This window comes from Pseudorca crassidens, chromosome 2 (genome assembly GCF_039906515.1).
Source record: "Pseudorca crassidens isolate mPseCra1 chromosome 2, mPseCra1.hap1, whole genome shotgun sequence".
NCBI classification, from domain to species: domain Eukaryota; kingdom Metazoa; phylum Chordata; class Mammalia; order Artiodactyla; family Delphinidae; genus Pseudorca; species Pseudorca crassidens.
The window spans coordinates 116,291,404-116,303,028 of NC_090297.1; the positions used below are offsets into that span (position 1 = coordinate 116,291,404).

Here is an 11,625-nt window from a genome sequence, read left to right on the forward strand (position 1 = left end):
GGTGGGAGTGGGGATAGAGGATGGGGAAAGAAAAAGAAGAAAGGAATTGATATTGAATCATTTCACTTTCACCTATGATGCCCTTTGCCCAAGCCAGAAGAAAGCAAAGGGGAAAAGGGCTGCAGGGTACATTATTTATTTTCACTTGAACATGGAAAGGAAGTGTCACACTCCCCCTTCCCCTTTTTAGGGGGAGTGTATTTTAATCAGCAACCTCTTCTCCATCCACCCTGTGTATGTGTGTACACACACAACACAGCTGGGAAGGCGACTAGGCTGACCTAGTCCGCTTACCTATTACTCCTTTGAAGAGGGTTTGACAAAGAGGGAAAAGGAAGGAGCCACACCAGGCCGAGGTTTCAAGCCATGGAATGGAGGAAACGAGGCAGAGAGGAGCAGCACCAAGGGCCAGAAGAGAGTGGAAAGGGCCACAGCTTCTTTGTTTTTTAAAAATTCTATAATTTGGGAGAGGGTGGTGATTAATTTCCAAAATACACTTCAGAGTCCCACCTTCCACACACACAGCTCCCTACTGACAGCCCTTTGGTTTCTCAGACAAAATTTAAGAGCCCTCATAAAGCCAGAAGTACTGATAACCCCTCAGTGCACCCAAAAGCAGTGATCACTTCAATCCCTTACAAAGACTATGTTCTATAGACTTTGCTTCTCCCTATACATTTGTCTTATGGCTCAATGGCAAGGTGGCTGTAGAGACACACATGAGGGGTGTAGGTGGAAAAGGGAAACAAAGGGAAGCCCAGGCACATGGGTGCAGGGAGGGGTGGGGAACACCACTTCCATTTTTCATTTGTCTTTTCCTTTAAAAAAAAAAAAAAGGCAGGGGTGTGATTGGTTGGAAGGGTAGAGGACAAACCCCAGAACGGTATGTAAGCTCCAGAGGTGGGTGGTAAGAAGTCCCCCGAGAAGTGAGAAGGGGAAAAAGGTCAGGGCAATGCTTGCAGCATCAAGTTCCTCAGGAGTTTCTGTCGGCCCAGCTCATAGTCCTCCTCGTCCACATTCACCAGCAGCTTGATGGCCTCGTGGCCCACAGCCTGCTTGAGGGAGTCTGTGATGAAGACACCTTTAAGTGCCTCTAGTAATGAGCCATTGATATAGTCGCGCCAGAATGCATCGAGGTAGGTGAGCTCAGAGAACTTGATGTCACAGATGATGGAACCCAGGTCCCGGGACTTGAGGATGGTGTTGGCCTGGTTAAAGCGCTCAAACTGGCGCTCAAGTGGGTCCTGCTTGTTAGAGAAGACGTTGCCCTGCAGAGCAGTCTCATGCTGGCAGTATTCAGCCCGAACCCGCAGTCTGATGTCTGTGGGGAAAAGAAGATATGCAGAAGAGGTTGCAGTTTACAGCCAAGTCTGAAAGGCTTGAACAGCAATAGAACAGAACAGCAGAGTAGCAAAGTTGGGAACATCACCTGACAGCTTCTCTACCTCTTCCCAGGACTAGTTCTTGTCTGTGTACCTCTGAAATCCTTGCCTGAACTCAAGAGGTTCCCTTAAATGGGCCATGCCCAGGTCAGATTACTTCCATCACTCACAAGTAGCACCTTGATTCTAGGAGATATTTTCCTAATTAACAGACACAGAATTTCACTTTAATACTCTATCATGACTTGGGTCATCCTACAATAAGGATGTCATAACAGCATCCCTTTCATCTAGTATTACCTAGAAAGAGTTGAAATGTACTCTGCCACAAAGGTAGAGGAGTTCTCCTCCCAGAGACTATACCATTCAATCTCACTTTGCAACAGCAATCAAACTGAGCCTTACACTGAATAGAATAACTGCCCAGTATTCCAGCAGTTCTTTGTATTTCCCTTCAAGTCTACTCTACCTCTAGAACCCTTGAACTTCCTCACCGCATGTCTGCTTTTCCTTGGGATCTGGTGTCACTGACTTCCGGCGTTTTCGCTGGCTCCCAAGTGTGGCTCTCCCTCGAGCTGGCCGCTTGCTACACATCTGAGGGCCCGAAGTGGGGCAGCACACCACAGGATAGTGGGGAGGCACTGACCAGAGGGTAAAAAGGGAGACATAGTAGGGTAAAAGCAGAAATTCAAACAGTTCACTTGGAATGAGGAAGGATCATTTAGACTTAGCACTAAAAACAGTATCAATGATGTGACCTGAAAGGTGGACACAATGTGGGAACAATTACAGGACCCAGATGAAGCATTAACACCTCATCTGATTTTTTGGGGGCCAGATATGGGTGGGGGGGGGACACTGTCCTTTCATTTAGGCTGGCAAAACTGGGAAAAGATGGGTCCAGTATCCTCTTTCTTGATTATGGAAATTAGGGGGAGTTAATATTGTCTCACCTGTTTTAGGGGGGTGGGGAGGCCTCGGTTCTGGATCGCTGAGGGCTCTGGGTGTCACATAGCGAATTGATGTCTCTTCCAGATATTTGTCTACAAGATCAGGGCACACTGTAGGGGGAGAGGGGTTCACTCAGGAAAAGATACACCCTTCCCTTCTCCTAGTCCAACCCTCCAATGGGCCTCATAACTTATTCTCCTCAGTACTCCCCAGCGTCAATGCCTCCTTCTGCTTGGACTCCCATGGTGCTCACACAGGGCCGCCCACAGCTCTTCCCTGATTCCAGTGTCCCCAGCCCCCAATGCACCCTCACCAGCCCGTCTCCTCTTGAGGGTGACGTAGGGCAGCAGGTCATGGCGAGTGATGATGCGCAGCAGTTGCAGCACCTGGCGAAAGTTACTCTCATCACAGCGGCCCTGGCGCTCCAGCGCCAATAAGAAGTCACGTCCATTTCGGATGAGGCCACGCTCGTGGTCATCAATGACATCAACAAAGAGGAAGGAAAGAACTCGTACGTCTCTGTGTGTCAGGTGGGTGCCCACGATGTCAAACATGCGATGCAGGCTATACAGCCCATGCTCTTGCTCACCATGCTCTTCGGGCCACACCTGGCTTGCCCTCCGCTTTAGGCCCGCCATGCTGGGGGCTCAGGTGCACAATGCTTTCCAGAATCCCTGCTCAGCAGCTGCAATCCCCACTATACTATAAGGAAAAGGAAAGAACCTGTGAACCACTCAATGTCAGGAATTAGTCATCCATTCCTATATTCCCAGAGCCCAACACAATGCCTGGCACAGTGTAGTGCTTAATAAGCATTTACTAACTTTTACAAAGTATTTATTTATTTATTTTTTTGACTGCACCACACGGCATGTGGGATCTTAGTTCCCCGACCCTTGCATTGGAAGCACGGAGTCTTAACTGCTGGACTGCCAGGGAAGTCCCTACAAAGTACTTATTAAAAAATACAGCCTAGGGCTTCCCTGGTGGCGCAGTAGTTGCAAGTCCGCCTGCCGATGCAGGGGACGCGGGTTCGTGCCCGCGGAGCGGCTGGGCCCGTGAGCCATGGCCGCTGAGCCTGCGCGTCCGGAGCCTGTGCTCCACAACGGGAGAGGCCGCAGCGGTGAGAGGCCTGCGTACAGCAAAAAAAAAAAAAAAAAAAGAATACAGCCTAGAGCTCTGTATATCCAACAGATGCTGCCCTAAGTCCAGATCTTACTGGAGATAGATAGTAACTTCTGCTAAGTAAGACTTGTTAACTGCAATTTTAGCGCTACATATTCAGCAGAATTTTCTATTAAATATTACCCCAATTGTTCCTCTGGCCTCCAAAATACTGCTTTTGGTCCCTTGTGCTCTCCCTGCCAGCACCCCCAATCAATTCATCCCTTAAATGTAGGTGAAATGAGGAGAAGTAGAGAATTCACTCTAAATTCTAATATAGAAGCTGCATCAGATGAACTTAGGGGCCGACAACAGGGAAACTGAAAGCCTTTAGGGTTAGTACTAGTGTTTTTTATTTATTTATTTATTTTATTTTATTTATTTAAGGCTGTGTTGGGTCTTCGTTTCTGTGCAAGGGCTTTCTCTAGTTGCGGCAAGCAGGGGCCACTCTTCATCACGGTGCGCAGGCCTCTCACTATCGCGGCCTCTCCCATTACGGAGCACAGGCTCCAGTCGCGCAGGCTCAGTAATTGTGGCTCACGGGCCTAGCTGCTCCGCGGCATGTGGGATCTTCCCAGACCAGGGCTTGAACCTGTGTCCCCTGCACTGGCAGGCAGACTTTCAACTGCTGCACTACCAGGGAAGCCCTAGAACTAGTTTTAATTCTGCCTATTTCAGGACTTCCCTGGTGGCACAGTGGTTAAGAATCCGCCTGCCAATGCAAGGGAAACGGGTTCGATCCCTGGTCCAGGAAGATCCCACATGCCATGGAGCAACTAAGCCTGTGAGCTCCAACTACTGAAGCCCACACATCTAGAGCCCGTGTTCCATAACAAGAGAAGCCACCAAAATGAAGTCTGCGCACCACAACAGTAGCCCCTGCTCGCCGCAACTAGAGAAAAAGACCATGTGCAGCAACGAAGACCCAGCGCAGCCATAAATAACTAAAGAGAAAAAAGAAAAATGGGACTTAAAAAAAAAAAATTCTGCCTATGTCATTAACAAACTGTGTAGCTGTGTGACCTTAAGTCACTTAATTTCAAAGTCTCACTGTCCCCGTCTACAAAACAGGGATGAAAGAAATTACTCCTCGAGTTAAGAATCCAATGAGAAGATGCATGTGAAATCACTGTAAAACTTATCTAAATGGTTAAGAGATTTCAAAGAGATAAGCATCCTAGCCTCTGCAGCCAGACTCATCCCTCCACAAACCTAACCTCATTTTTCCAACAATCAAACCAAGTCCAGGAGAATAAATGCTAAGAAAGTTAATTAAATATCCACCAAAACTCATGGATTTAAAACAATAAACATCACTAAGCTCCTAGGTTGAGCATTGTTGTAAATCTCCTATGCCACCTGTACTCGCCTGATGTTCACACACCGTTTGGATATGTCACCTTCTAACCTTTCCTCATGGTTGTCATTTACCAATCCCCTGTCAATGACCAATCACAGTCCTACATTTATTATATATTTTGGCATTTAATTCACAAAGTTCCTCCATCATCCTGGGTAATATCAGTGACCCAGCCAATAACCAATCCTCAAGTCCAACAACTTTCACCTCCTCTCTAGCCACTACTATTTACTGCCCTGGCAGAGAGTACCACCCAATACTGCTCCACCATCTGACCACAGCCTCCAATCACCCAATCAATTATAAATTCCTGTTGATGCTACTTTCTACTTCTTAAATCTGCCTCACCCTTCCACCTCTACCATGCTGGTTCAGGCCCCAGCAATCTCTCACCTGGATTACTGCAACAGCCACTCTAAGGCTGTTGCAGCCACCAACCCTAACCTGCCTACATCAATCCCCCACGTCCAGCTGAATTATCTAAAACGCACAACTGACCACATCACTTTTCGGCTTAAGACCTCGCTACAGTCCCCTCCTTACCAGTAAGAACACTCCAAACTCCTTACCCAACACACCAAACCTTCCAAGATCAGGCCTTGCCTACTTTGCCAACCTCGTAACTCACTTTTTATTCTCTAACATTATCCGTTTGTTTATAGTTCATATACGTCATACAATTCATTTCTCTGTAACTTTCTTCAGACTATTCTCCTTGCCTGAATGCCCCTCTCCCTTCTCTTCCACACCCCCCATTACCACCCTTTTTCAGACGGTTAACTCCTACTCATCCTTTAAGAATCAGCTCAGATGCCATCTTCAAATTCATTCTCTACACCCCCATGCTGGTATAAGTAGTCCTTTTCTGTGCTCCTATGGAACACTGTACATATTTCCCTTAAACCATTTATCGAAGTGTACTAAAATCATTTGTGTATTTATTATCCTATTAGATCTTAAGCAACTCATGTAGAGGGCCTAGGTCATTTTCATCTTTATGTGTCTAGTGCCTAGCAATAGATGGAGGCTGGCATATAGTAGGAGTAACCTGTTGTTGAACTGAAATGAATCTCCAAGAGATTACCACAAGCGACACCAATTAAGAAAAAAACTCAACAAAAATCCAAGAGAGAGAGGACCCAATTAAAAGTACATGCAACTCAGGTATCATGCATATACTCTAACTGGCTATAGCCTCCCCCACACTGCAAAACTACCCATACCATAGCATCCTACTCAACAGCGAGACAGGCCGTTCTGTCCATTTTATACTCCAAGAAACTGAGGCTAGGTTAGAAAGAGAGTAAAATTATAAACTACTTCAGAAAAGTCAAGCTGTTGGGGACTCAGAAAAATTGAAGAGCAAGTAGGACCTGGTTCTCTCTTTTAATCCTGAAACGAAAGCAGAGAGACTCATACCCTTAAGAAAAGGGGAGGGCTTCCCTGGTGGCACAGTGGTTAAGAATCCGCCTGCCAATGCAGGAGACATGGGTTCGAGCCCTGGTCCGGGAAGATCCCACATGCTGCGGAGCATCTAAGCCTGTGCGCCTCAACTACTGAGCCTGCGCTCTAGAGCCCGCGAGCCACAACTACTGAGCCCACATGCCTAGAGCCCATGCTCCCCAACAAGAGAAGCCGCTGCAGTGAGAAGCCCGCACACTGCCACAACGAGCAGCCCCCGCCTGACGCAACTAAAGAAAGCCCATGCGCAGCAATGAAGACCCAACACAGCCAAAAATAAATAAATAAACAAATAAGAAAAGAAAAAGGGAGGGCCACCCTGTAATCACCTAGCCCCATACCATGGGTTCAGATAGATGGACAGGAAATATAGCCCATATCTAGTTATGAGAGCCCAGATGTCCCACCCAAAGCATGGGAAACAACAGGGAAAATAGCGATTCAACAATTGACTGGTTTTCCTCGTCTCTTCCTCTCGTTTCACCTGCTGCAGTCACTGGCTACAAATAGAGGGGACTGAAGGAAAACAACTTCTTGCTCATAGCAGGTAACATGAGAAAACTGAGTCTCCTTAGAGCCCCTACAACTTCTCCTTGTTCCCTATCCCACCTGTTCCCCTTGGCCAGCTGTTCATTATGTGGATCCCATAAAAAACAGATGGGCAGGTTTCACATTCAACCAATCAGAAGAGCAGGCTGCTTCAGAGCTCCCTAATTCAAAGTGTCCTGACTATAAACCCCAGGAAATTAGGAAATATTGTCCCCACATACCTGGTCACTGGAAAATGAAGCAGAATACAGGGAAGCACTGTGGTCCTAATTGTGTATCAATGGATGCAATTCTACAATAGGTCTCAATCCTGAGGGTTAACTCCCTAGATTTGAGGAAAAAACAGCCACCTTTAAGTCGTAGATCCTAGGCTGGATCAAAGTGACAGGAATTATCAGAGCTTCTAGGTCAGTGGTTCTCAACCAGGAGCGATTTTGCCCTCCAGGGGAATTCAGCAATGTCTGGAGTCATTTTAGATTGTCATGACTGGGAGGGTGGTAAGGGAGGGTGCTACTGGCGTGCAGTGAGTAAATGCGATGGATGATGCTAAACATCCTATAATGCACAGGACGGCCTCTTACAACAAAGAATTATCTGGTCCAAAATGTCAATAATGCTAAAGATGAGAAAGCCTATTCTAGATGGAGGGTCAAAAGGAGAGACAGCATGTCGCTTCCATCCTATATCTGGAAAAGGAAGTGATTTGGTCCCTCCAACCCAAACCCATCAAACAATATTCCAGAAGAAAAGCCAGTCAGACAAAGACTCATTTAACTTAACTAAGGAGTTCCATCCCACTCCAACCTTGGCTTCTCTATCACCTGCTGTTGCCATTTAGGTGAACAGCAGGTGACAGGACTACACTCCCTTCCGCCCCATCCCAGGAGGTCTAATTTGACCTAGTTCAATCTAAATTTCTGTGCAGATCAGAGAAATGCCATCCTCTGCAAGACAGACAGAAAGGATCCTGCACTTAAACCTTGCAGCCATCTTTAAAGTCCCAAAACTAGACCAAAAGCAGACCCTTCCTTGTTAGGCTGCTGATCAGACTTATACTGCTTATGCAATGAAGCAAAAAGAGGCAGAAGTTTCCCAAGGCCATGCTTGTCCTTGGGAGAAATGTCAGGAGGCTGGCATGCAGACTAATAGGCAGCCCTCCCCACTTAATTATCATCTAGGATGGTGAGTTCACTCACTCAGCAATCCAGATGGGGGTTCCAAGAATCTATCTAACTTCAGCACTAAAAGAACGTGGCCAACTTCCCCTTAAACCAAAATATACTCAGCTTTCTGTGGCAGTGAATCGAAGGAACTCAGCTTAAATTATACAGAGATCCTAGATGAAAAGTATCAGGGCAGTGAGGAGAATATACCCCCTCTAAAAATGAAGATTAGAAAGAACTTCAGAATCTTGGTGCCTGAAACATCGCCAGATACCAAGAGACAAACACTCCAGTAAACAACAGTCCTGATCCTGCTGGCTGATTTGGGTCTATTTGAGAGCCTAACGTATGGATCACCCTTAATAGGTTCCCAAGACTCATTCTTTATTCTGATGAATTGCTGCATTTCCTGGAGCTGCAGGGTTTTTTGTTGTTCGCTTTCTTTTGGGAGGAGGTCCAAGCCAGCCAAGGGCCAACAAACAATCTATATGTATCTACAGGACTTCCTCTTGACTAATCGTTATCTATTAGATTTCTACTTCCATGCAAAGTCTAGTCTCATCCCAACCAGGGATGAGATCTGTATTTTTTGAGGTACTTGATTCTCTCAGAAGCCCTTAGAAGTCACGTGGAAGAAATAAAAAGAGTGATGTCTCGAAATGAAAACAACAGTCTAGTTTCATCCCAAAAGAACTAGAGGTATTTGACTCTCTCAGAAGCCCTGTGAGAGGGAAAGTCATGTGGAAAATCTAAAAAAGAGTGATGTCTTGAAACTTGAAATGTAAAGGACATGGAAAACCTTAAAGATGACTAAGACGACTACATAAAGAGCTTTCTTGCTGGTAGGACCAAGAAAATGTAACCAAATATCTGGAAGTCAGAATTACAAACTGTGTTTTCAAAATGAAGATTCCAGAACAACTAGGATAAAGAGTAAGCTAGAGGAAAAGCCTTCCCAGGGCAGGTGCCTCCGCAACCCTCCAAGGCCAACATTTAGTAGACACTGTACTAGAGTACAAAGTTCCATATGTTTAAAAATGTTTCTCTCAGAGCTGACCACGAAGGCTAGATAATAACAAAACAAGGCTGGAGTCTTGCCCTAAGACACCTAATTTCTGTTCTCCCTTCCCTCCTACCAATCTCCGGTGACCCAAAGGGACAACGACTGCAACAGATCTTACCCACTGAAAACCCATTTTCCCTGTCAGCTACCCCATTACTGAGCTCAACTCCCAATATGCCATTTCCATTTCATGCCATTTCCACTCCCTTCCATTGTTTGAAAACAATAAAAAGTTCCAGACTTACCTCTGCAAGAAACTTAATTTCCCAGGTCTCTTCCTAGCACAAGGTTCAAAGCCAGCAGCAAAGCAAAGACAAATAAGAGGGGGAAGTGTCAATTTTCAAGCTTTATTTTGAAACCTCAAAGAGGTAGTCAATCTCAGCTGCAAAAATATACAGACAAGCCTAAAGCCATTTCAATTGAAATGATCCACTCCAAGCTAAATGAGAGAACTCACTTCCATCAAAGTCCCCAGGCTTCCCTAACCTTCTATTACCCAATTCACAACACAAAACCAACTCCAAGAATTTCCAGTCTCAGTGGCTTAGGGCAAGAAAGGTCCCAAATTCAACAACTTGTGGGAAAACCAATTATCCTCTGACACCTCACCTGACTCCTCAATTCCTTATGAGGCCCACCTACTTTGTTACAGTATTAACATTGACTTTCATCTTTAGATGAACTAGGAGGAAAGTGGTTACAGCCAAAGAAGGCACTTTCTTTCCGTTACTTCACTTATGAGACCAGAACTATCCTCCAAATTCTCACACACTGTGAGAACAAAATATCCACTGAGGCAGCATCCAGTCAAACATCTACATTTCACCAGGGAACATTTTTTATGTATGAATACTGACCCCCGCTCCTAGCACTTAAACAGCAAAAGAAGGGTCTGGAAACGAAAGCACTCATTTAATTAGCATGGCTGCCTAGACACCACCCTGTGTTTTCTGTTCCCTGCAAACAGCGTTCCAACATAGCATGGCTGTTTCCCCATTCTGGCATTGCTAATTGTTTAAAACTAGAAAAGTCCTTTACTCCTTCCACACTCCAGCGATACCAGGCTCCCCATTTTCTCTTCTTTTTGTAACCAGGAAAAACAAGGGAGCAGTAAGCTAGGCAGCTTCTGGAAATCCAGTTGAACCCTCATCCAACCCCAATTCTCCAAATCCACATGACCATTCCCTTCTGCCCTTCCCACCCTAGTAAAAGCTAAAGGCCTGGCAATTAGAATTGGCTGTAACTGATGCTGATTAACTCTGCTCTCTCTTCCTTTCTACAGGGGAAAAGGAAACCCCTGAACCTCTATCACTCGTGCAGCTACACTGTCCTATCTCCCATCCCATTCCCCTTCCTCCCAAACTTTCTTCCTAGTCTCTCACTTTCTCCATTACCTCGTCACACCGACACGCTCTCCATTCCCCAAACCTCCGTCCTCTCCTTTTCCACCCAAATTCTCCCCTAGGCCCTTCCCCCTCCCACCTCCAATTTAACACTTTCAGAACCTCCCCCCAAACGTCTCAAATCCAATCTTCACCTTTTCCCACCTCTCCACAACACCCCTTACAAGAGTCCAGTCCTTCTTCCAACCACATGCCACAAGCCCCCTTCCCCTTCACACCCTCGGCCCCTCGTTCCCGTTCCTACCCCCTCAGCCCGGCGGGACCGCAGCCCCACTCCCCACCTCGGCCTCTCTAATACCCCTAGCCTGGCCCAGCCTCGGCCCTTGTTTACGCCCCTCCCCTGCCCCACTCCTCCGCCTCGACCCTGCCCTCTCCCACAGTTGCCACCTCCCCCGCACGCCCCCCTCGGCCGCTCCCCTCCCCCACCTTGCAGCGTCCCGTCACCTCCCTCTCTTCAGGTTCTCAGGCTAGACGTCGCCACCGCCTCCCCCTCCACTTTCCTTCCCCAAGCCCTTTGCGGCCCCGCCCGGCCCCGCCCCGTCCCGCTCGACTCCCCCTCCCCACTCCGGCCGCCCCGCCGCCTCACTCTCGGCTCAGGCTCGGCGCCGCCATGTTGGATCCATCCGCGCCGCTCTCCCGGGCCTGTCTCACGGCGCCGCATCCGGGCTCCAGCCGCCGCCGCCGCCGCCGCGGGCGTGGGGGAGGGGAGAGGCGGGCGGGGGTGGCTGCATCCTGAACAGCGCCTCCCGGAACCTGGCCGGTTAGTGGCGGCTTCGAGACCATAGTGAGGCATGAGCCGGAGTAGCCATGATAGTTGAGGGCAGCCTGGCAGCGGCATTAAACGGGAAGTGGATAGCTTCATTTCGGTAGCGGAGAATAGAGATTGGCAGCCATCTTGCTTTGGGGCAAGCTGGCAACGCAAGTTTTTCTTCAGTACGGCTTCAGGGCCGTAGTAAGGCATGAGAGAGGGTTGCGTTCTTGAGTGTGGAAACGTTGGTGGGGTGGGAGCTGTCTGGTGTCGACTTCAGGATCCATTGAAAGACTGCGACTGGCAGCCATGACGCATAAGGGCGGAATATTACGGGGGTCGGATTGCCCCGCGAACTTGGGGGAAGGTTCATGATCTGGG

The 11,625-nt window shown here is 47.6% G+C and overlaps 1 protein-coding gene across 9 annotated transcripts; it reads right to left on the minus strand.

The window, feature by feature from the left end:
- Window positions 1–770: 770 nt before the first annotated feature.
- DEDD (death effector domain containing) lies at window positions 771–11,542 on the minus strand. 9 transcript variants are annotated; one of them, XM_067728403.1, is made up of 7 exons: window positions 11,083–11,536; window positions 9,339–9,371; window positions 7,089–7,192; window positions 2,647–3,035; window positions 2,336–2,443; window positions 1,877–2,023; window positions 771–1,321 (listed from the first exon to the last, which is right to left on the minus strand). In XM_067728403.1, the coding sequence occupies exons 4-7, from the start codon at window positions 2,969–2,971 to the stop codon at window positions 945–947; spliced, it is 957 nt and encodes a 318-aa protein (XP_067584504.1). In that variant the 5' UTR covers window positions 2,972–3,035; window positions 7,089–7,192; window positions 9,339–9,371; window positions 11,083–11,536; the 3' UTR covers window positions 771–944. The 9 variants fall into 9 exon arrangements, with proteins under 9 accessions (XP_067584504.1, XP_067584507.1, XP_067584502.1 ...); XM_067728406.1 differs by lacking the exon at window positions 11,083–11,536 and adding an exon at window positions 10,923–11,010; XM_067728401.1 differs by lacking the exon at window positions 7,089–7,192 and having other exon boundaries at window positions 11,083–11,534.
- Window positions 11,543–11,625: the final 83 nt, after the last annotated feature.

Excerpts from the sequence above, each read along its gene's own strand:
- DEDD (XM_067728407.1), bottom strand. The coding sequence starts at position 2,971 with ATGGCGGGCCTAAAGCGGAGGGCAAGCCAGGTGTGGCCCGAAGAGCAT. Across the intron at positions 2,024-2,335 it reads TCCCCACCCCCCTAAAACAG|TGCCTCCCCACTATCCTGTG; the intron begins GTGAGACAATAT and ends CCCTCTGGTCAG. Across the intron at positions 1,322-1,876 it reads CAAGGAAAAGCAGACATGCG|ACATCAGACTGCGGGTTCGG; the intron begins GTGAGGAAGTTC and ends TTTTCCCCACAG.